The 24,818-nt window shown below is 39.4% G+C and overlaps 1 protein-coding gene across 3 annotated transcripts in view; it reads right to left on the bottom strand.

The window, feature by feature from the left end:
* The window catches only part of B4GALT4 (beta-1,4-galactosyltransferase 4), a 41,339-nt gene that overhangs the window by 3,655 nt on the left and 12,866 nt on the right, over positions 1-24,818 (bottom strand). For 2 of the 3 annotated variants that reach the window (XM_032219602.1, XM_032219603.1), the window contains exons 2-5: positions 12,927-13,390; positions 10,469-10,701; positions 4,660-4,847; positions 1,461-1,583 (exon numbers count right to left, since the gene is read on the bottom strand). In XM_032219602.1, coding sequence (XP_032075493.1) covers positions 1,461-1,583; positions 4,660-4,847; positions 10,469-10,701; positions 12,927-13,197 — 815 coding nt within the window. In that variant the 5' untranslated portion in view covers positions 13,198-13,390. Of the gene's footprint in view, positions 1-1,089; positions 1,142-1,460; positions 1,584-4,659; positions 4,848-10,468; positions 10,702-12,926; positions 13,391-24,818 lie in introns of all 3 variants that reach the window. The other variant, XM_032219604.1, reaches the window with a different exon arrangement.

Below are 24,818 nucleotides of genomic sequence, written 5' to 3'. Positions count from 1 at the left end.
CTACCTGTATGAACTTCATCTCTTGTCCTTTACTATTCCTGGCTACGGGAGAGAGAATGCAGGAAGTAAGACTGCCACTGATTGTAAAGAAAATTATAGCAGAGACTAGATGTTTGAGAACACTGTCTTGTCACTGACACTGTCAAACAAATTGGATAACATTCTGTGGAGGATGTTTCAAACTTGACTACACTGAGCTACATGGCCAAGACTGGATTAATTTCAGCAATACTGATCATTTGCAAATTAACTGGGAATGGATTGACTAAAGGAAGGTGATGGAAATGCCCTTATCTAGTCCCGTGTTTCCCAGACAAGTATTATATGTAGATGAGACAATTTTTGAAGATATAATTTCAAAACACTGCAAGGCACCAGATTTGGAGAGGCTGGTATCACAATTTAGAGAACGAAAAACATTCTGTATATTGCATTCTGGATTCTAACAGCACTTTTTAGCATTCTCCCTTTTAAAAATTAGGATTGCACTATCTGTTCCTCTGAATGCCAAGTATTTATCTTCTTGCAAATCCCAGCTTTGTTGACCTTTAGGAAGAAAGACAAATAGAATGAACCAATTCTAAATGCTACATTTGCTGACAGGCAGAACCAACAAAATCAGAAAAACACATCAGTTGTTTCTGATGTGATCCTGAGAAGGATTTTATAATTGTTATTCATTTTACTGGAACTCTATATTCCTTTGTTTTTTCATCTAGGTCTATGAGATCCTTATGGTTGGACCACCAAAGATTCAGAAGCCTTGCACAACTGTTCTGAAGGCTGACTCTTGTTGTCTCCCCATGAATAGTCCATGCTCATCAGAAGCACATGCACAAAAAGCCAGAGACAGCCTTCAAAGTGTTTTTTTTTAATTGGTTTGACGCTTCCTCTCTTAATAATATTGTTGAACCCCAAAGCAGATATATTGCAATACAATACATTGTATTGTTCTGCTACTGGCAATTATGGTAAGGTGCAAACAGGTACAGGTAAGACATCAACCTACAGTTGCATCATAGGTTCCCATACATTGGTACAAATTTGAATGGTTCAATTATTGTTTATCTGTTGCTGAATTATTCCCACCTTGCACTAAGAGGGCAGCATTACTTTCATGCTGCTTCATGGAAGAAGAAACCTGAAATAATCCAAATACAGAGGGGTGGTTAAAAAAACAAGTAACAAGAAGCTTGTTTGTGGTTATGTCAAGCTATCTTAAGAAAACCATCTCATATAAGTGCAGCCAATCCTAGTTAGTGGAGTGGACTTCCAGTTTTTTTTAAAAAGTCAAGACAGACTTCTATATTTCTGATTAAGCTTCCTGCATGCCAACTCTGATCTCAGTTTTCAGACTCCCTTAAGATAATTTGCTTTAACCAAATGTGAGTCATACCCATAGGAAAAATTCCCATCACCCACAATCTGTGCCACCCACTTTGCATTTGACTGAAATGTACCTGATCCGAAGGTCATCGTCCTCTCCTCCCCAGCCCCAGTAGTTGTTTGAAAATCCATTCACCTTCAGAAATTGTTCCCTTGTCAGAGCAGTTACACCGCCAAAGTATCCTTGGTAACGCAACCTATGAACACATATGCAGGGGCAGGAAAGTTATTTTTAAAAAATGGCATTTACATAGTTATCAGAAACAGAAAGTTTGCAGAATTCCAAGTTTGTAAAAAAACACAAAAAAGGAGTAATACCCAGCAAAACAGTTTCCTAAGCTTTCCCAAGAAATGTATGCCAAAGATTTTGGGCTTTTACTATATCAGCCAGCACTGCATGTTGGTTTTGACAATGACGACAAGCATCTTCATTGCCCTTTGGGATTATAATGAACCCATTTATTCTGAACTAGTGGATTGAACTCATATACTAAGCACCTGCATCTAACTTAGCTCCCTTTGGGGGGAGTCTGGGGGACCCTTTGAAGCCCCTTGATTAATTCCATAAGGTACGAGATTCACGTTTACTAAATCACAGGATCAAGGAGGTGGTTTGTCTATTTGATTCAATTCATTCACTTCTGACTCCCTCTACTCTGAAAAAAAGTTAATATTATACCTCTTGACTTAGAATAATGTATGGTCCAACGGAGAATGATGTAAATCAAGGTATAAGCATCTTTACCTACTTCAATAGCAGCAAGTAGAACAAAATGAAAAGTAAAGTAGTTGATACAGGCTGGGCTGTATCAACTCCTTTAAAGTCAGCAGATATTAACAAGTTAGCTTAATCCATTATGGTAATATACAGGCTCTATAAGGCTGGTTCTGATAATTGTAAGTGCTCCTTTCCCAAAACAAACATTCTAAAATAGGGGTCACCAACTCTCGGGCTGAAGCCTGTTTGAAACTAGGCCATGCGAGTGATAGGTAAGCACGCATGCTTGAGCACATGAAGCTCCATTTGTGTGAGAGGTGGGGCCTTGCGCTCACGTACAAAGCTCCCTTTGTGCGAATTGAGCTTTGCTCATGAGCACAAACCCCTTCGCTTAAGGACCCTTAGCTCGTGCGAATGGAGCTTCACACACAAGTGTCCACTGTTCACTCGAGTAGACCTTTGCGTGTGAGCCCAAGTGTGCATTTGCACGAATGGAGGGCACACCCTCCTCTCGCACTAATGGAGTTGTGAACACATGCATAAGCCTACCATGTTAAGTTAATCAACCATCTCACAAGAATTTTGCTGCACATTGAAGAGGACTGGCCGAGATGATCCTTGAAACCCCTATCATATCCATAACTTTATAACAGGAGGTGGAAAGGCTGCAAGGTTAACAACTACTCATCTTCTAGTACAGGAGTGATCATGATAAATGATGTGTGCACCAATCAAAGTTCAAATATGTTCCTCATCAAATTGCTTAACCCAAAAGATTCAAAAATTACAGTTACAACCAAGTTGCTTAAAGCAGTCTCAAATAACAACAGGTGGACCAATAAGCAACATAATTTGTTCCATGGAGAAGCAGATGAACCTATTCCGCAAACAACCAGAGTTTTCTAGTCTTCTTCATATCTGAATTCAGAAGTATCCATGTGTTTCTTAGAGTTCTACCGTACAATGTAAAACAGGGTAGTGAGTGTCAAAGTACAAAACAAGGGATGTGAGATCTGTCCATCATTCTGTTCTGGCCAACATAGTTGCCAACGCTTGCTTTAAAAAAGAACTTTAAAAAAAATCATATTAACTTTGGCAACCAAAAATAAAAGCATGTGGTGGGTCAAACTAAGAATATATTTTCTCTGCATCTAATTGTGGACATTTAAATAAGTCTTGCTCAGTTCCACATTTCACCACTTCCATGATTCTTCAAAATAACAAATCTGATTACACTTTAGCAATGGAAAACAAAACTGGGCGGTGTTACCTTGCCTGTAATGTGTATTATATTGAAACAAAAGGGAGCAAGTAAAAAGTTAATCCATACTTTATTACAAATGCCAGGGTAAAGCAGTAGATGGCAGCAACTGATCAGAAGACAGGAAGCTCAAATGACCCGGCACCTTCTCCTTTGCTAAAAAAAAAGTTGCCCTCTGAATTACATTGGCACTGTAGTTCAACCTCCTTGAATCCCAGGTAGAAACAGATGCTGTAAATGCTACCAAATAAAACCAGGAGAAAGAAAGGAGGTCTGTTCAATTTCTGTAACCTTCTAGAAAGTGGTCAACACTTACTATCTAATTGTGAAATCCAGAATATAATCCAAATATATATATATATATTTCCTTCAGGAATCCAGGGATGAGACCATCCAAAATTACATCACTTTTGGAAAATTCATATTTACCATAACTATTTGAAACAATCAAAATGAATAATGTTAAAAATGTTGATGCCTATGCAGAGGTTAGGACGTCACATTCTGGAGATAACATGGTGAAGAAGACTGGCTGGCAAAAGAGTGCGTGTTGACTATATACTCTCCACTTATTTATTCAATCTAAACACTGAAAATATATTAAAGGAATTTGAAAGAAAACACGTGTTTATAAAATTAGAGGAAGACGCATCAACAAAGTGTGTTATGGTGATTATATTACTCAGGGAGCTAAAAAAAGCAAGGATCTGAAAGCTCTAGTAATAAAAGTGAAGGACCACAATGAAAAAAAAGGGAGTACAATTACAAAGATCATATAATGATCTTTGACAATGAGTGAAATTATCAGACCTTCAAGGAAGTCCAGACCAGAAAAACAAAAACAAAACACTAGCCATAATATTACCTCTATAGTAATAATATGTTAATATAATTTTGGAAGTCTGAAAGCAGTTTCCTCCACCTTTCAGACACTTTCTCCACCACCATTCCTGAGTCCAAAAGGCTTTGGACTTTGGATATCTCTTATCAAACCATTATCTAGGTTGCCGTTCTTCCTATTTTCTCTCAAAGTTATTCTTGCAATCCATTAAATTAATATACAGTTTGGGTCATCTAAACATTTGCATGAGATTAGAGAATCCTCATTTTAGGTCACTAATTTTGACATTGATTCAACTTGGATATGCTAGTAATTCAGAGAACTAGTGACAGGTTCTAAATTTAGCTGCAGCAAGATTTGTTACTTCAAAGTCAAGCAACCCAGGGTCAAAAATATAACTCATAGATATATTGAATTACATTAAAACCTATCTGGTAATACATTATTTCTTACCTGTAACCTGTGCTATTTCTCCCCACTACCAAATGCTTTGGCTGACTGCCACATACATAAATATTGAAGTCGTTCTCTGGCACCAAGTCCACATCATGGAAAATAAAACAATCCCAGTTCTCTTCTTTCAGTGCCTCCAGGTATCCCACATTTAGAAGTTTTGCTCTGTTAAACTTGGCATTGCCAGCCTACAAACAATAAACGAACATCAGCTTACAAACAATAAATATACATCAGCTTATTCCATCCACATCAAGCACTCTCACAGCGTCCGTCAAAAGTCAAGGCAATCACATGGGTATAAAACCAAGACCTTTATTTCTCCTGGCTGCCTCAAACAAGACCCAGGGCACTTGGGCTATTTCTATTTGACTCTTCCTCTCAAGTCTGCCAGAACATCTCCTTCCATCTGAGGTTGCAATGATTTAGTCAGATTGATCCTGACCCTATCGGTCTTTTATAAGGCCTTGAAGACATTACCAGATATGAGGGTTGGAACATGTAGCATAGTCCATGGGATGGCTATGTAAATGGGGGTCTTGTGGTTTTATATTGGCGACCGGTTATGTATTTATTATTGTGTTTATTTTCTTGGTTTTCAACTGCAGTTAGCTGCTGAGAATCATCATGAAGAGACGGTGACCATATAAATTGAATGAACAACCAATTCAAATTATAAACCTGTTGGATAAGATTGTAGTGATTGATACAATCCCAATTCAAAGCGGTTAGAATGTTTACCCACAGCCAAAATCCAGGGGGCAAGCAGGCCCAGGTCAAATAAGGTTAATGTTCTAAAAAGTCTGTACAGGTGTGTGCTAGATATAATATACAAAAATTAAACAATAAAGCGGTCAAGGCATTTCTTAAATACAGAAAGTTCTCAGCCTGAGAACTTCTCCTGTACCAGCTATTTCTCAATATAACCATATATTTCTCTGCTTCCATTTTTTTAATGACTCTCTGCTGGAGTTGGCAGCCCTCCCATAATCTGGGAACCTGGGATTCAAGTTCCCAGTATTAATCAACTGATATTACTCAATCAATAAAATTTGAGACCAGCCATTTTATGCCTGTCTCTCTTGATATGACAAGAGAATTGAATCTGTCTATTTTCTTTTCCTCTTCCCTCCTTCTTTTTTCTTTTGTGCCATGTCTCTTGGCTTGCAATCTATTATTTCAGATTATGAAACAATTTGTATACTTGGAAGAAAACACAATATATAAAATCAGTAAATAAAGAGATTATTATGCACATTTCCAGCCTTTTAATTCAGGGGGATTATAAAAGCCTTGAATCAAATGCATACATAAACTTTAACAGTTTGTCTAATCCAATACCCACAGATGTGTCCAATTCTCCCAGAATTCCCATCAAGGCCAGTAGCCATAAGGTAGCACATATGGAGAGCCCCCACAGTGGGAAGATTGAACTACACTCACATTGGCGGACCAGTTAATTTGTCAATTAAATATTTTGCCACGATTATCAACTGATCTTGTATCATATTGAATGTTTCAATTTAAGTCTCCAGATCATTACATGATACTAGCAATTCCAAGATTAAGGTAAAGGTTCCCCTCACACATATGTGCTAGTCGTTCCTGATTCTAGGGGGCGGTGCTCATTTCCGTTTCAAAGCCAAAGAGCCAACGCTGTCCAAAGACGTTTCCGTGGTCATGTGGCTAACATGACTATATGCCGAAGGCGCATGGAACACTGTTACCTTCCCACCAAAGTTGGTTCCTATTTTATTACTTGCATTTTTACATGCTTTCAAAATGCTAGGTTGGCAGAAGGTGGGACAAGTACCGCATTTTTGGAGTATAAGACGCACCTTTTTCCCTCAAAAAAGAGGCTGAAAATCTGGGTGCATCATACACTGAATAAAGCATTTTTTGCCTCCTAAAACCCTGTCCCCTTCACCAAAATGGCTGTACATAGCTTGTAGGAGGCTTTCAAAGAGCTCCTGGGGGCTGGAGAGGGCAGAAATGAGCAAAGAACGGACCGTTTTTTAGCTCAATTTTGCCCCCCCCCCCCCGCCCCAAGGAGCACTCCGTAAGTTTCCTAAAGCTATCCATGACCTTTTTTTGACAAAAAACCGACTGTTTTTTGCTCATTTTTGCCCCCCCCCCCCAATCCCACGAGCATTCTACAAGCCTCCTAAGGGCTATTCATGCCCTTTTTGGGGGGAAAAACAGGCCCGTTTTTGCAAAAAATGGGCTGTTTTGGGGAGGTTTGCAGAGTGCAAACCCTTTTTTTTTTAAAAAAGCCTCTTCAAAACCTTGGTGCGTCTTATACACCAGTGCATCTTATACTCTGAAAACTACGGTAACGGGAGCTTACTCCGTTATGCAGCGCTACGGATTCGAACCACCGAACTGCTGACCTTTCTGATCGACAAGCTCAGCCACTGCATCCCTTATTACAAGATTACCTAACACTATAAATATACTTTACCTAAACTCTATATTGTCATTCCAGGATCATCAAGCATAGAAATTGTAGTATTGCATAATTATTTAATATTTGTAAAATAAGCATTTATGACCAATATTATAATTTCAATTCCAAATTAATGTTTAAGAATAAACTTTAAACCTCTTTCCTGAATGGTCATACTTGTCCAGAAATTAATTCCACCACGCTCAAGTGGAAACTACTCATTAAGCTTCAATCTTCTAATTTAAGTTTTCAAAATAGACTATTAGTTTTCCTTTATCTTACAATTTAATTGTAGGTGAACGTTTAAAAACACATGAACTGATACTATATTGTCACACTACTCTTAGTTTTCTATAAGTATTATTTTCAAATGGAATTTTACCTTATATTTTTAAGGTAAACTCCATTCTCAACTTAAATGCCTACAGCTCTGGCAAGCACCGAAACATTCTTATCAATGCAGAAACTCAGAAGAAAATTCAGAGTCCTGCTGCAGAGCCATCAGCAACTCAACAGGAAATGAAGAAAGATGAAAAGCATCCTCAAACTTTTTTCATAGGTAATGGATTTTATAAAATCAAAGTATGGCATATTAATGCCATGTTGTCAGCTGCTTTTGCTTTTTTTTAAAAAGAAACCCTGTTCCCTAGCCACAAAAGCAGAGATGGGAATAGGAGAGCAGCCCCCAAAGGAAAGCTTCAGACACAATTCTGAACATAATTGCTCCCTTAGGCCAGTTTTCCCCAGAGAGTTGTTTTGGCAACAATTCTACCATCCTGTCCATGAAAGATGGTAGTGCTAGCTGGAAAGCTTCAGGTTGCCTTACAAAAAGCACCTAGCAAGCAAAAGCTATTCCTAACCTTACTTGGGACTGTTCCTGCTTCTTATTCATATTAACCAGGTATCTTTCTACTTAACTCCAGGGTCTTCTTCATTTATCATTCATTAAAGTTATAACAATTGATGTATCTTTCTATGAGGTAAGATCCTGGCAGATACAAAACAAGAAATGTTCTCTTCTCCAAAATGACTTAGTGGGCATCATGCTTCATAGCACTTCTTAAGGCAGGGGTAGTCAACCTTTTTATACCTACCGCTCATTTTTGTATCTCTGTTAATAGTAAAATTTTCTAACCATCCACCGGTTCCACAGTAATGGTGATTTATAAAGTACAGAAGTAACTTTTCCCTTCCCCTCCTTCGGGTTTGTGCACCGCCCTGAGTCCCACAGGGAATAGGGCGGCATATAAATAAAATGAAATAAAATAAAATGAAACTGAAACTCAAAATTTATAAAGCAGAGTTACAGCAAATCCCTACCGCCCACCATGAAAGTTTGAACGCCCACAACCAGGTTGACTACCACTGTCTTAAGGCAACCCATGTCCTTTGCTTCAAATTTTCCAGCTGAATGGCTTCATAGAGAATAAACCCAGAGCATCAATGCTTGATTGCCGGAGTCTGTTTGGTATCAATTTATAACCCAAGTAGGTGCTAATTCTGGTATTCCAAGAACTATCAAATGCACTGGTGCATTGTTTCATCATTTCTATTTGGCTCCTCTTCCAATAAAAATGATTGAACAAACAAAACTTAGTGTATGCTTTCTTTCTGTGTTATAGTTTTATGCCATCCAATGTGAAAAGTTGTTTTTGTAGGTTTAGGGGTAAACCATGATACCCAATGTATTTGTCTCTTGCTTTATGGTAAGGAAGGTTATGTTTTTAGCAAGCCACATATGGTGGTAAGAAATCAGATGTTCTAACTCTGGATTTTACTTTAGTATTTTTGAAACTGAGCTAACAGCTCTTTTTAAATAAGAGATAAGAGTCCTCCAACAGCAAAACATTGGCCATAAATGATGTTTGCCCCTTGTGTTCAAAGAGGACCTTGACATATAACTTGTGAGCTGTACATGATGTGTCCACAGGTGGCTGGTAAGGCCTATACAGGCATGAAATGTTCTGCCACATGTCGGGCAGACATGTGTGGGCACCATTGTTGCAGCATTTGCAGCATTAATAAGAGATAAAGAGTCCTCCAACAGCAAAACATTGGCCATAAATACATTACTGAATAAATGTACAGTTTTATTGCTTCTTGGGCTGTAATGCTTTTTCATTTCATTTTTTTTTTCATTTTATTAGGATTTATAGGCCGCCCTTTTCCCTGAGGACCCTCAGGGCGGCTTACAATCATTAGGGAGGGGGTGCAGTTCAAAAATAAACAATATGTGAACTAAGTAAAATAATAAAAACACAACTTGCATTCAACACTCAACACTCGGGTGGGGCAAATGAGAAGCTTATCCCCAGGCCTGTTGGGATAGCCAGGTCTTGAGGGCTGTGCGGAAGGCCTGGACGGTGGTGAGGGTGCGTATCTCGACGGGGAGGTCGTTCCACAGGGTCGGAGCTGCAACAGAAAAGGCTCTCCTCCGTGTAGTCGCCAGTCGACATTGACTGGCGGATGGGATTCGGAGGAGGCCCAGTCTGTGCGATCTTATCAGTCGGAGGGAGGTGATCGGCAGAAGGCGGTCTCTCAAGTACTCAGATCCACTACCATGAAGGGCTTTAAAGGTGGTCAACAACACCCTGAAGCGCACCCGGAGATCAACAGGTAGCCAGTGCAGCTCGCGGAGGATGGGTGTTATGTGGGCGAACCTTTTGCTTTGATAGAATTAAAGACTGAGAACTTTTATTCAAGAAGAAAAAAATCTCAATCTTAAAAAAAAGTGAGTGCAAGAAGTGATAGCTATAGCAAAAGTCGTCAGGCAGCAAACCATGAGCAGGATGCAAACGGGCAATAAAGACAATACACATTTAAGACTTGCAACTTAGAAAACAATAATCTCTACCAATGGTGCATAAACTTAATTTGCCACCTACTCTGTTTAATGTATTCAATCTGCTTTAAGCTCTTGCAGCAAAAGACAAAATAAACTTAATACGGACGCATACAAAGACATCTCAGGACTGGTAACACCCTGGAGGTTAGTTTTGTAAATGGAGCTGCAGAAATAATATTTGACTTCCCTGAATATTTAACTGAAAAAATTACACAGTTAAAAACAATAAGCAAAGGGCACTAAAATATCTCTGGGCGTTAGTAGCATTCTGTTCTTGGTTGAACAAACAGGGTCAGACCTAGTTAATATTCGATGGGAAACCACTAGAAAATAACCTCAGGTTAGTCTGGAAAGCCAAACAATAAAAAATCAAATTACATTTTAAAAATCCTTCCCAAAAGAATGCAAACCGTTTCTATATTGTTGCCAAACAAACTGTCTGGACATGTCCATGAAGTCACCAGAAGTTACTTGATTTGAGGGAGGCTTTTTCTTTTTCTCACTCTATATAGACTCACCTGGTGGATGACATAAAGGCCATAATCCAGCTGCTGTCTCTGCAAGAATGGATGAAGATTCTCCAACAGGTACAGCAGATGCTTCTCTCGATTGCGGTGTGGAATTAATATAGCCACCCGTTGCTGAGCTGTGCAATCTTTTGGCCTATGGCGCCCTTTGGCTACCGAAGGATTCTCTTTTTGCAGTTCTTCCAGAGTGAGAGATGCTCTGAAAATGAGCTTGCTGGGGCCTCCTATAGGAAAAGGCAAACCTGAGGTTCACAACTCTCACTACAGTAAGACTTCAGAGGCCCTCAAGTGACTGGGAATGATAGAACTACAGACTGTAAGGGGTGGGAAAGGGCTGGCGATCTTCTAGTCCAGAGGAGTCAAACTCAAGGCCCGGGGGTCAGATTCAACCTAAGGGATGCTTAGATCTGACCCATGGGGCTGACCCAGCAAACAGCAAAGGATCAGCCCGCGGTGTCTCTGCCAGTAAAAATGGAGCTTGGGAGGGCCACAGGAGGGTTGCAGGAGGATGTTGCAGTTGGAAACAGAGCTCGCAAGGGCCATGCACAGTCCTCCCAAGCTCCAGTTTTGCTGGTAGATGGTTGCAGGAGGCCATCGCAGCTGGAAGTGGAGCTCAGGAGTCCGTTGGCAGAGCACTCGAGCCATCACAGGCATCCCTGACACAAGTGACGTCAAGCTGGCCAAGCCCCCCAAAGTCAAAACACAACACTGATGTGTCCCTCGATGAAATCGAGTTTGACACTCCTGTTCTAGTCTGATACTTTGCCCAATATTACTATCTGACAAATGGCTATCCAACCTTTGTTTAAACTCCTCCTGTGAAGGAAAGGTTGTTTGTCACACTGTTGATCAGCTCCTAAAGCACACTGACTTTGAGACATTTCCATTCAGTGAACTCACAGGGTTGTTTTCGAGAGGATAAATTAGGAAAGATTTATGCACAGGTTTTAGGGTCTTTGAATAAAGGTGAGCTATCAATGGAAACTAACCACAGGCTCCCCAATCAAGCAGAAGATGGACCAGGTAGGCTTTTGCTCAGATACAGAGTGTGTGTCAACTAAAACTCCAACTGCCCAACAATGTTCTGGCAACAGTAATGCATATGGTTGTCATTTTGCTCGGCTGCTGCAACACAGTTTATGTGAGTCAAGCAGCAAAAAAATATAGCAGCCAGACTACTGGAAGGATGAACAACACACGTGAAATGTGCAGGCTAACAGGCTAATGGCTTTTCTCTGTGGTACTGCCACATACTTTGGTAAAAGATTCCTGCAGGGGTACATTTGGCCCTGTTCCTTCTTGCATTTCACTAGCTGTTTAAATCTGGATTTGCCAATCTATGGGTGTCATTCAGATGCATTTTTATGATTGAACTGTACTGTTTTTTATTGTTGCTGTATTTATGTCAATATGTGTCGTGGTTCATTGCCCTGAATCTTTCAGGATTGAGGAACGCTACAAGCATTGATTGATTGATTGATTGATAGATAGATAGATAGATAGATAGATAGATAGATAGATAGATAGATAGATAGACAGACAGACAGACAGACAGACAGACAAATAAATACAATATGATGACCCACCCCTATGTTCTTGGGGCTTTTGCTACTTAATTCCTACTGTTATACTTCAATTGGGGCATAAATGTAATTCCACGCTAGCATTTTATAATTCAAATGCAAAATAAAAAAATTGAAAAAGCAACAGAATAAGTGAAGTTTACAATTTTTCATTAAAGCTGTATCCATACATTGCTAAATTATAATAGTTGCTTTTTGATGGGTGAATCTCCATCAGTGGATCCTATTATTTGATAATATTATGAGGGATGCCCATTTGGGAGCTAATAAATTTAAATAAATAATTAAAAAATATTTAGATCATGGAAGAAATGTTGGAATTTCCTGACATTTTACTGGAAGTAACACAAATATTAAAGTCTTAACATTGCCTTGTGTTACACTAATTTCTAGAATTTAAGATCTAACAATGGCAGCTTTGCTATATGACCCAAGTATTTAAATAATCCTTAAAAACAGACCTGGGTGTTTTACAATCCAGGAAGCAGACCTGGTCTAACCAGTGGTTGAAGACCTGGCATCAGCAGCTTTTTTTGGGGGGGGGGAGGGACATCAGTGTGGCAGCAGGGATGGCAGTGTTGGATGGGAAGGTGACAAGTGAGGCTGGTGTGTGTGTTAGTGGTGGCACTCCACAACACTCCCAATTTTTCATGTGACCCCTTCAGAAAATTAAGTGCCTACCTCTGCTTGAGAGACTTTCTATCAGACACAGTAATATACTACCAGGAGACAGACGATGACTAACCTTTTCACATTGGGGTTTAACATTTTCATCATAAAGGCTAAACTTTGGAGGGCAGGGTTTGTTAGCTCAAGGCCTTAACTCCCCCCCACTTTTTTTCCAGAAACAATGTGAGTTGACTTACGGAGATAAGGAGACAGAAAAGGACAGGCGGGTATTGCTGTGGGTAGTTTCTCGATTAGCATGGCCTTCCTCTTTGAATTCTCCATCTGTTCCTCCTTAATAGTGGTTGGCTTCCTGAAACTTTCAATCATGCCTTTTGCTGCTGGAGTTTCGTGTAAAATATCCACCAGGTAAGTGGAGGTAGCCCAGCCTATCAATAAGACGCAGAGGGTAATGAGCATCAATAGCTTGAGTTTGTAAGAGAGGTGAAAGCTGGCAGACCCAAAGCCCATGGCCCTTCATAGATTAGAAGCTTCTCTTTGGATACTTTTCTTGATGGAGTCCTACCACAGTGCAGGAAAGCAGGAAAATCAAATTAAAGCAAGATGTTGTATGATACTGCATTCTGATAAATTTCTTCCGGCTTTACAACTCATAACTTTTTAAACAAATAAGCAGTGGAAAGTAAACTTCAACTGGAACAACCTGTACAGAATGAGACAGAAATAAAAAAAAAAATGTTACCGTGCAAAAAGCTTGGAGATCAGCCCCACACAAAATTAAGAGCAGAAATAGGTGCAAAATGTAATAACCTCTTCTGCAATGCAGACACAACTCAGGTGTATGGACTTTAATTCCTATAATCCAGTATGACAATTGCGAAGAATTCAGGGAATTAGAGTTCACATATACAAAGGGCAAAAGGTTGGTGAAATACTTGAACTACAAGAAAAGAATGTTCTTTCTTATTCTATAACACAGCAAATTCTAAATTTTCTTGGTTCATAGGTACAGTATAGCATTCCTGAGTCACTCATAAAAAGCTACAATTTACAAGATGATGGGGGGGGGGGAAAGCATGCAGACTCTAGCTTCATGCATCAATTTATCCTAAAGAATAGTAATACGTTTACTGCAAAATATTGAATAAAGCTAATTGTTTTTGACAGCGTATGAGTTTAATTCTAACATTTTGTCTCTGATATTTATTGGCTCTATGTTTTGTCAACAACTCCTTGTTTTTGCAACTTGAAACTTTATGGCCAAATTGCTTCTAAAAAAGAACAAACGCCTGCAGTTTGCAAATATACACATACACACACGCACACGCACACACACAGACATTAAGGACAACTTTTGGGGATGCAATCTGTGATTTGAACAATTCTATATTTTATTTCCCTTTTGCTACTGAATCGTAAAATGCATGTGAGAGCCGAGGTGGCGCAGTGGTTAAATATTTGCAGCACTTCAGGCTACTTCAGCTGACTGCAGTTCTGCAGTTCGGCTGTTCAAATCTCACCGGCTCAGGGTTGACTCAGCCTTCCATCCTTCCGAGGTGGGTAAAATGAGGACCCGGATTGTTGTTGGGGGCAATATGCTGACTCTGTAAACCACTTAGAGAGGGATGAAAGCCCTATGAAGCGGTATATAAGTCTAACTGCTATTGCTAATGCTATTATCTAAAAAGAGGTTCTATCTTCTCCTTTCCTTTTTTAAATAAAATCAATAATGAAGTGGCACTATAAAATTTCTTTTCTTTTTTTTTCTTTTAATGTGTCAGAAAAAAAAAACTTAGCATACCAAAACCCCATATCTCTGTCACACCTGTATTAGCAGGGAGATGGCCAGGTGAGATGTTCCCTCGAAGGCAAGTAATACACTGAGAACTCCCTAACCCTAACCCTGTGATACACTGAGAACTACCACTCCCTATAGCAGGAAGTTCTTGAAGATAAGCGACAGAATTAAGGACTCTCCAACCATCCACTATGGTGGAATATGCATCTATCCTTATATAGTGGATGGTTATGTAGGATATGTAGACCCAGAGGACTTCTGGAAAATGAGTACTGAGTTCTCGAAATTTTCCCCCTATGCATTTATCCCTATTATTACATACGCAGTGTCTGATTTCAAATTAAAAATTTTTAAAGTATCCCTATATTTTACATTAAAATGGTCTGTGAGCTGCATAATCAGAATATTCAGATTCGTGGGCAATAAAAAACAATATCTTCAGCTGAAAAACAGGTATTTTAAACTGATACACAAAGCAGAGATCGTTTCAAAATATTATTTACTGGGCTCCTGTTCAAAAACACTGGTTTTTAATTTCGAGCATCTTGGTTTATGGCCAACTCTTCAAATTACTGCACTTCTATAATCACAGCCGCACTGCTATATTCTGCCAAACTGAAGCAAAAGAACTGTGAACCAAAGCTTCAATGCTTTCATTGTATTTCCTCAAAGCAATTTTTACGCTTTAAAACAGCAGGTACCATCATTGCTTTCTACATATAAAAGTGTGGTCTGGTTGATAGAATGTGATGCAATACTTATGAATCAGATTCCTGTTTTAATATACATTTAAAAAATAAAACTGCATTAGCCCATTCTAGATTTCCAAGATCTAAACATTGGCATAGATTTGCAATGCAGGTAATCTCACTTAATGACCATTTATTCAGGGACCACTCAAAGCTATGACTGTGCAGAACAAACGGTAGTTCAGGAAGTCATGTGTGGTCAGCAGGTGCCCAATATAGGACCAGCTGGGCAGACCATGAATGGGTTAACTTCGTTATCATCCAATGGGATTGAGTATGAAGATTTGCATATCCCGCCTTCTTCACTGGCCTCACTAGCTTTTTATGATGAATGCAATCTGCAGACAGACGTGCTATGGTAACATCAAGGAAACAACTCCAACTTCGGACTGGACCAATTCAATAGGGTGGGGATGACTGCTGTCTCCACCTTCCCAGAGATTAAACGTATCAAGTAAGCCAACGTCCAATCTCCATTGTTGGTGGAGACAGCATGCATGAATGGGACATACCAAAGCTAGTAGTGTCCCTACGGGTGGGCCTGCGACCGGACTGAACGTTCTTTAGCCTCTCGCACACGTTGCAGAACCCGTCTGCCAAAGGCTGCATCCACCAACGTGTAAATGTCGATTTTGTAGTGCCGGATGAATGGCGACGGGGATGTCCAGTTACCACACGACAAACTTCCTCAAGTAAGGCTTGAGTGGCCCAGGAAGCTGAAGACGCTGCACTCCTCGTCGAGTGTGCCAAGATACGATCAGGAACTGGCTGCAGTTACAACTTGTACGACTTGGTAATGCAGGCTCTGACCCACCGATCCAAATTAGCGGACAATGTCCCAAGGATGTCAGTTGATAAGATACGAATAGTGCCTCAGTGCATCGAATTGAAGAAGTCCGGCGGATGTAAATTCGAAGAGCCCGCCTCACGTCGAGCTTATGCCACTGTCTTCCTAGTCTGTGGGTAGGAGACGGACAAAAGTTTGGGAGCACCAGCTCCTGTGCCCTGTGAAATGAGAGTTGACTTTGGGCACAAAGGAGGGGTCCAGCCTCAAAAATACCCTGTCTTGGTAAAATACGCGCAAGTCCTGTTGCACAGACACGGCTGCCAACTCAGAAACTCTCCTTCCCGATGTAATGGCTACGAAGAATAATACTTTGAAGGATAGCTACCTCAGGCAGGTGTCACATTGTTGCAGCAGATTGTGGTTTGTAATCTACTTACGAAAGATCAGGACTTGAGACCACGAAGGAAGAGAAACAGGTTTATTGGATGCATCGAGTTCAGCGTGTTCACACACCAACATCTGAACTGGCCTGGCTACGCCCAGGGCAGTGATTTTATACTTTAATCAAACTTCGTCAATCAAAGGGCGTTTAAAGAGGCGTATTCATACAAAACGTAAAAATCCCTGTTCAGAACAGGGAAGTACATCTTGGAAAAATACAAAAGTAGATATTCATACAAAAGTATCAAGAACAGGAAAGCTGATTTCGTACCAACAGTTTTCTGCAACTTCTCTGTTCTATCTCTCCCCCACGTCTGGCTTCCTGTGCCCCTCCTTTACAGAGTCTTGCCACACTGTTCAGCCTTATTTGTAATACTTATGAGGAAGTTAAAAGTCAACTTTGGGACTCCAGGGCACTGGAGTAAAAGCCAAACTAAAATGAATTTATAAGGTCCATTCTATTAAGACCATCTAACCTGGCCAGCCACTGGTGGGTTTACCTGTGCAACCCATGCTGTATCAACATAGCAGTTCAAAGGGAGGACCCGTCAAAATCAGGAGGACCTTGGGCAGGTCCCAGGTAGGATAGTGTTGAATTATGGGTGGCCGCAGATTTGAAGCCTCACAAAAAATGACGAATCAGGGCATGTTGTGAGAGAGAGTTACAATCCCTGCAAATCAAGACGGACAAGAGCGCCACCACTTGGCATCGCAGGGCATTAGGCAAAAGACCCTTGTTCAAGCCGTTCTGTAGGAAGGCCAGCAAATGATATAATTGTGCCTGGGTCACAGCCACGAAGGTGCCGGAACACCATAAGACAAACGCCTTCCAGGTTGCGTTGTAAATACAGGTAGTGAATGGTCGATGAGACGCTTGGATCGTGGCCACCACTTGAAGAGATAATTGTCCCACAATCAAAATGTGCCGCTCAATTGCCAGGGGGTTAGCTTGATCCAGCCTAGATCCGGATGTAGAAGAGAGCCTTGCCCAAGAACATCTGGCGACAGCGGCAGGTGCCAAGGTGGGACCACAGATATTGCCTTCAAGTCCGCAAACCAGGGATGGTGCAGGCAAGCAGGATGAGCTACGTCTCCTCCTCCAGCAGCTTCTGACCACCCACAGAATGAGGGGAATGGGGGAAAACACATAGAGAAGGCCGGCGGGCCACCGACAGGATCCCCTGGCCTGATAGCGCTGGCCTCCCTTATTGGACTTGTCCTGCTGATACTGCTGTCCCTGAGAAGGACTGAACTGACGCTGGAAGCAAGGGGAGGAAAAGCCTCCCTCTCCGCCACAAAAGGGTGACCTCCTGAAGAGGAATATTTTCCGATTTCTTAAACTGGGAAGGCAAAATCTTCTTTTTGTCTTTGGATTCCTCTAACATTGGCTCCAGGGGCGGACCAAAAGCTGCTGACCTGAGTAGGGGGCTGATGCGAGATTCCACTTATGTTTGGCATTGGCCTGCCACTGACTCAACCACAGGAATCGTCTGGTGGCAATGGAGGCGGACATGGACTTGGATTCGAAATGGGTGGTGTTAAGTGAGGCGTCCACCGCAAACTCCATAGCAGCCTTTATTTTGTTAATATCCTGGTGCCCCCTAACATCACTAGCAGGAATCCTATCCTGTAATCTTTTGAGCCATTTGAGGGCCGCTCTACCAAAAAAGGAAGAAGCGGTAGAGGTTTTGATGGCCCAAGCAGCCAACTGGTGACCTTTAACCAGTGCCTGCTCCGCCCGCTTATCTTCGGGCGGAGGGAATCCTCTGGACTACTAGTGACCACTGGTGAAGCTGAAATAGCCACAATCGGTGCATCCACCATGGGGACCTCCAGTGCCTCCAATTCTGGCCCAACATCATAAAAACGTTTATCATTAGAGTTGGGAAAGGCGCCTGATCCCGGTGAAGCCCACTGCCACTGAACCATGTCCAGAAACAGCTTAGGGGCCAGTACCACTTCCTTTTTTTTTTTCAATTTGTTTTATTTTTTGAATAAAAACAAATAAAATCATTCTCCATTACAAATTGTAGAAAGTGTGTCAATTGGTTACAAACAGCTTTCGTGCATCCCTTCCACAGTTATCACCTCTGATTCATATCAAATTATCTATTTTACATCACATATATTTATATATATATTGCTATCATCATACCTCATCCTTCATATGACTATAATTGTTTTAACATCCCTTTATAACATTCCAAAATTTAAAACAACACCACATAGTGGCATTCCTTTATCTATTTTCAATAATCCAACCACATTATACCTTTATAACACATTCAAAATAAAAATTAATTATGTTTAATAACAAAAATTTTAGACCTCTTTTCTTAATTATTGTTTACAATTTATATCCAATTTCTCTTTTATCCTGTCAATACAAATTATTACATTATTATCATAGTCATTTATTTAATGATAGTTTGACTAAGTTTAACTTACTTTTTCCCCTTTTTTCACCATTTAAATTTTTTCCCAAATTTCCTCTTATCAAACCAATACATATATATACATTGTTATCATTATCAATTATTTATCTAACTTTATCCATTAACACTACATTTTTAACATAATGCTCTAATTTTAACAAAATTTTTAAACCTTCTTTTCTTAATCATTGTTTACAATTTATACCCAATTTTCACTTTTATCATGTCAATACAAATTATTACATTATTATCATTATCAGTCATTTATTTAATAATAATCTGACTATGTTTACTTTTCCCTTTTTTCACCATTTAAAAATTTATACCAAATTTCCTCTTATCAAACCAATACATATGTATACACTGTTATCATTATCAATTATTTACCTAACTTTATCATTATCACTACATTTTTAACATAATGCTCTAATTTTAACTAAATTTAACTTGTGTTTTATTATTAATTTTCATATCTCAACCTGTGTCTTTCCAGTAATAGTGTAGTCCTATTTCTTTTGCCATTTGTGGAATTGGTCTTCTGGTTATTTCCTTAATCAAATTTGTTTGGACTCCTCTTCACAGCTTGTTGCTTATTACATATCTTGTAAAATCTCGAAACCCTCCATCAGCTTCCTTGATCAGTTTATCTTTGGTTATCAGTAGTGTTTTTGTCAAAATTTCTCTCCTTAAGTACATCCATTCTTCTCTTTTTTCTTCTTCTATACCTTGAAATCTGTAGTAAAGCACCTGTCCATCTATCTTCCCTTTCCTTGTTCCACTCTTTCCATCCCCAACCACACTCAGTTCACTGTCAATATCCACAGTTATCTTGCCTCTTTGTTCATTTTTCCCCTGGGTTTTTAGGACTCCAGCCTCCACTTTTTCCATTTTCTGAATATCTTCTATTTGCTGAGTATCTTCCATTTTTCCATCAGGTTTTGCCACATTATTAAGTTTATATTTTCAATATTTTCCAATCTCTTCTCAATTCTCTCTGTTGTTTCTAATAATTTTTGAATTCCAGACATAATCTGTTGTAACGTTATGGGTTTTTTTTGAAGTTGTGTCATCCTTCCAATTAATAAACACCGCCACTCTAGTTTAAAAACAAATCTTTGTTTTCACTTCTTTCCAGCTAGCAACAAACATCAGAGAGCACCTGCATAAACAATCCATGCTCTTCTTTATAAACAAGCTGAAGCCTTTGAAGTGCAAGGTCAAAATGATCAAAGGGAAAAAAGAAAAAACAATGTTTCCAGGGGCAATCCATGCCAGGCTGTGACTGCTACTCTCACCATTGGGATCCAACTGGGATCTCAACCTGACATGGCCGCCATAATTTCTGAGGCGGAAATGAGTAGTTCAGAGAACTGGCAAATACCACCTCTGGTTGGCCCCAGAGTATGGTGGGAATGGAGATTTTGCAGTATCCTTTCTCTGGAGTGGGGTGGGGATGGAGATTTTGCAGTATCCTTCCCCAGGAGTGGAGAGGAAATGGAGATTTTACAGTATCTTTCCTCTGGAGTGGGGAGGGAATGGGGATTTTGTAGTATCCTTCCCCCAGGAATGGGGAGGGAATGGAGATTTTACAGTATCCTTCCCTGGAGTGGGGAGGGAATGGGGATTTTGCAGTATCTTTCCCTGGAGTGGGGAGGGAATGGGGATTTTGTAGTATCCTTCCCCTGGAGTGGGGTGGGAATAGAGATTTTGTAGTATCCTTTCCCCCAGGTGTGGGGAGGGAATGGGGATTTTGCAGTATCCTTCCCTGGAGTGGGGAGGGAATGGGGATTTTGCAGTATTCTTTCCCTGCCACGTCCCACGCCCACAGAAGTGATAGTAAAAAAAAAATGAATTTCACCACTGTTGGGGTTATTAAACATGGGCTACCTGGGTGGACATTATCCCAGGATGATCAGGTAACATAACTTTTGCTTCTTTTTTCAATATCAATTATTGATTCTTGCAGGTATTGCTCCATCCAGTACCAACAAGATAGTCAGAAAAATGAGCTTATTAAATCCACATACAAAGAAAACTCTACACAGAGGACTGCAACTGTGCATCTCTTCTTAATGGCAGCTAAGTAGAAAAAAAGGAAGTTACTTCAGAATTACCATATGTGCAACCGAAAAATATGGGAAAGCACAAAACATAATTACACTGACACACAGCTTCTATTGAGGTCTAAGAAGTCAGAATTGCTGAGTTCGCAGGGTTTCCGTTCATGAACAGCGGCTCAGGTTTATCTCTCAAATGGTCATCAATTGTCAAAAGCTGCTGAATATGTAGTGACATAAATTCTAGTGACTGTTCTGAGTAAACCAGTTTTTCCCCAACATTCTGACTTTTACATTTGTTGGGTTTCACTTCCTGCATTATGAATCAGTATGATCAAGGCAATATTAAAAAAAATACCAGGGGGGAAAAGCTGTTCCATTTTGTATAATAAATATCTCTCGAAGGTTGACCTGTAATTAAACAAAGGGTGTGACAGGCAATTAAATGAATACACTTTTTCCCCCAGGGAAATGTGCAATATTCAATATATAAGAACCTTAGATTTCATGGCAGAACAGTGAGAGAACAATACAACAGCTTTGAATATACCAGTTATAATGAAGATCTAAATAATCATTAATTTATGTTAAAGATTATTTAATTTAGTTTAATTGTTCTTGACAATTAATTGTTCTTTCATTTCTTTGTGATTATCTTCCTGATTATGTGCAATGTGTAACTAACAGTTTGACTATAAATAACATTAATATAACTTAGGGAAATGAAATGAGTTCATTTCACAATAAGCCTTATAGTGAGAAAGCTGCAGAGTACTGCTGGATCAGCGTTAAGAGAAATCAATTTTGCAATGCAAATAATTAAGACATTTCTCAGCATTCTTTTTTTTAAATATAATTTTTTATTTTTGAATAAACACAGACAAAACACAACAAACACCACAAAAATATCTTCCATTACAAATTGTAAAAAGTGTGTCAATTACAAAGAGCTTTCGTGCATCCCTTCCACAGTCATCACCTACAATTCATATCAAGTTATATATTTTAAATCATATATATATATATATATATATATATATATATATATATATATATATATATATATATTTATATATATATATATTTATATTTATATTTATGTATGTATGTATGTATGTATGTATGTATGTATGTATGTATATATATATATATATATATATATATATATATATATATATATATATATATATATACCGTATTTTCACGACTATAAGCCGCACTGAAAATCCTAAAATTTGATCAAAAACCGGCAGTGCGGCTTATAACCCGGTGCGCTTTATATATGGAGCAGTTTCCCTCCCCAGCGCACAGACTTTCTCCTCCGTTCCTGCCTCCCATCCCTTCTACCAGCTGAGCAGTTTCCCTCCCCAGCGCACAGGCTTTCTCCTCCGTTCCTGCCTCCCGTCCCTTCTACCAGCTGAGCAGTTTCCCTCCCCAGCGCACAGGCTTTCTTCTCCGTTCCTGCCTCCCGTCCCTTCTACCAGCTGAGCAGTTTCCCTCCCCAGCGCACAGGCTTTCTCCTCCGTTCCTGCCTCCCATCCCTTCTACCAGCTGAGCAGTTTCCCTCCCCAGCGCACAGGCTTTCTCCTCCGATTGGTTTTAATGGGGAGGTCCGATGGAATAGCGCTTAATGGGAGAAGGATTAATAGTTTCTCGGGTTCAAGCTGCGGATTCTAACTTTCACAAAGGGAACTAAAGCTGAGCTGGTAATTGCTTTATTAAAGCCAATTCAGTTCGCGGGAGATATTTGGTGCGCTTCTTTGAAAATCTCCCTCCCAATTCTGCCCAACGCCTCCCCGACCTTACTGGACGAACGGTGCGGGGGGGGGTGTATCATGTAGTGCGGAGTGCGAGGAGTGGCAGGTTGCGATTTCGTTAGTAATTGCAAAAAAAAAACATGCGGCTTATAACCCGGTGCACTTTATATATGGAAAAAGTTTGAAAAATTAACATTAACTGATACTGCGGCTTATAATCCGGTGCAGCTTATGGTCGTGAAAATACGGTACATACATACATACATACATACATACATACATACATACATACATACATATATATTTAAAGTCACAACCCCTGGTATGCCCAAATATGGGAGGAAGGTCACACTTATTTATCAGCACAAACATAACATACATACATACATATATACATACATACATATATAAAACTATCATCATACCTCAATCTTCATATGACTAGCAATAGCAATAGCAGTTAGACTTATATACCGCTTCATAGGGCTTTCAGCCCTCTCTAAGCGGTTTACAAAGTCAGCATATTGTCCCCAATAATCCGGGTCCTCATTTTACCCACCTCGGAAGGATGGAAGGCTGTCAACCCTGAGCCGGTGAGATTTGAACTGCCGAATTGCTGAACTGCAGTCAGCTGAAGTAGCCTGCAGTGCTGCATTTAACCACTGCGCTACCTCGACTATAATTGTTTTTATGTCCCTTTATATAAAATATTCCAAAATGTAAAGCAAAACCACGATGGCACTCCATTATCTATTTTCAATATCATCCAGCAACATTACATCTTTATAACACTTTCTAAATAAAAATTATGTTTAATAACAAAGTTTCTAAACCTCCTTTCTTAATCACTGTTTACAATTTATATCCAATTCCCCTTTATCATGTCAATACAAATATTACATTATTATCATTATCAATCATTTATTTAACAATATCCATCATCCTTTCCTTTTTTGTGTGTTCTTAGTTTAACTAAATTTAACTTACTCTTTTTAAAAAATATTATAAGCTTCCATACATAACAGAGTTTCTAAACTTCCTTTCATGATCACCATTTAGAATTTATACCAAATTTCCTCTTATCAAATCAATACATATGTGTACATTGTTATCATTTATCTAACTATATCCATTATCATTTCATTTTTAACATAATGCTCTAATTTTAACTAAATTTGACTAATATTTTGTTATTATTTTTCATATCTCAATCTGTGTCTTTCCAGTAATAGTGCAGTCTTATGTCTTTTGCCATTTGTGGAATTAGTCTTCTGGCTATTTCAATCAAATTTGTGTGGACTTCTCTTTGCAACTTGTTGCTTTTTACATATCTTATAAAATTTGAGACCCTCCATCAGCTTCTTTAATCAGCTTATCTTTGGTTATCAGTAGTGCTTTTGTCAAAGTTTATCTCCTTGAATCCATCAATTCTTCTTTTTTCTTCTATACCTTTAAATCTGGGGTAGAGCTCCTTTCCATCTATCTTCCCTTTCCATGTTCCACTCTTTCCATCTCCAACCATACTCAGTTCACCGTCAGTATCCACAAATATCTTGCCTCTTTGTTCATTTCTCCCCAGGGTTTTTAGGACTCTAACATCCACTTTTTCCATTTGCTGGATATCTTCAACTCTTCCATCAAATTTCACTGCATTACAATCTAGATTTTCCAATCTCTTCTCAATTCTCTCTGTTGTTTCTAATAATTTTTGAATTTCAAACATAATCTGTTGTAATGTTATGGTTTCTTTTTGGTACTGTCCCATTCTTCCAACTAGTAAACACTGCCACTCTAGTTTCAAAACAAGGTTTTGTTTTCACTTCTCTCCAGCTGCCAAAGAAGCATCCAAAGAGCACCTGTGTAAACAACCTTTGCTCTTCTCCTTATCTCTTCTGTAAACAAGCTGAAGCCTTTGAAGTGCAGAGTCAAAATGATCAAAGAGAAAAAGCAATTATTTCCAGGACTCAACCTCCAAGTGGCAGTGCAACTTCTTTTCCCTCTGATATTACTACCCTCTTTATATTCCTTTTATATCTTCTTTTATTCCAGGCTTAAAAGAAACAAAATACTTAAATGGAGCAAAAAAAAGAGAAAAACCCCATCCAAA

The sequence above is a fragment of the Thamnophis elegans genome, chromosome 6 (genome assembly GCF_009769535.1).
Source record: "Thamnophis elegans isolate rThaEle1 chromosome 6, rThaEle1.pri, whole genome shotgun sequence".
Lineage (NCBI taxonomy): Eukaryota > Metazoa > Chordata > Lepidosauria > Squamata > Colubridae > Thamnophis > Thamnophis elegans.
Note: the sequence above shows the minus strand (reverse complement) of the source record. Positions and strands in the feature narration are given on the sequence as shown.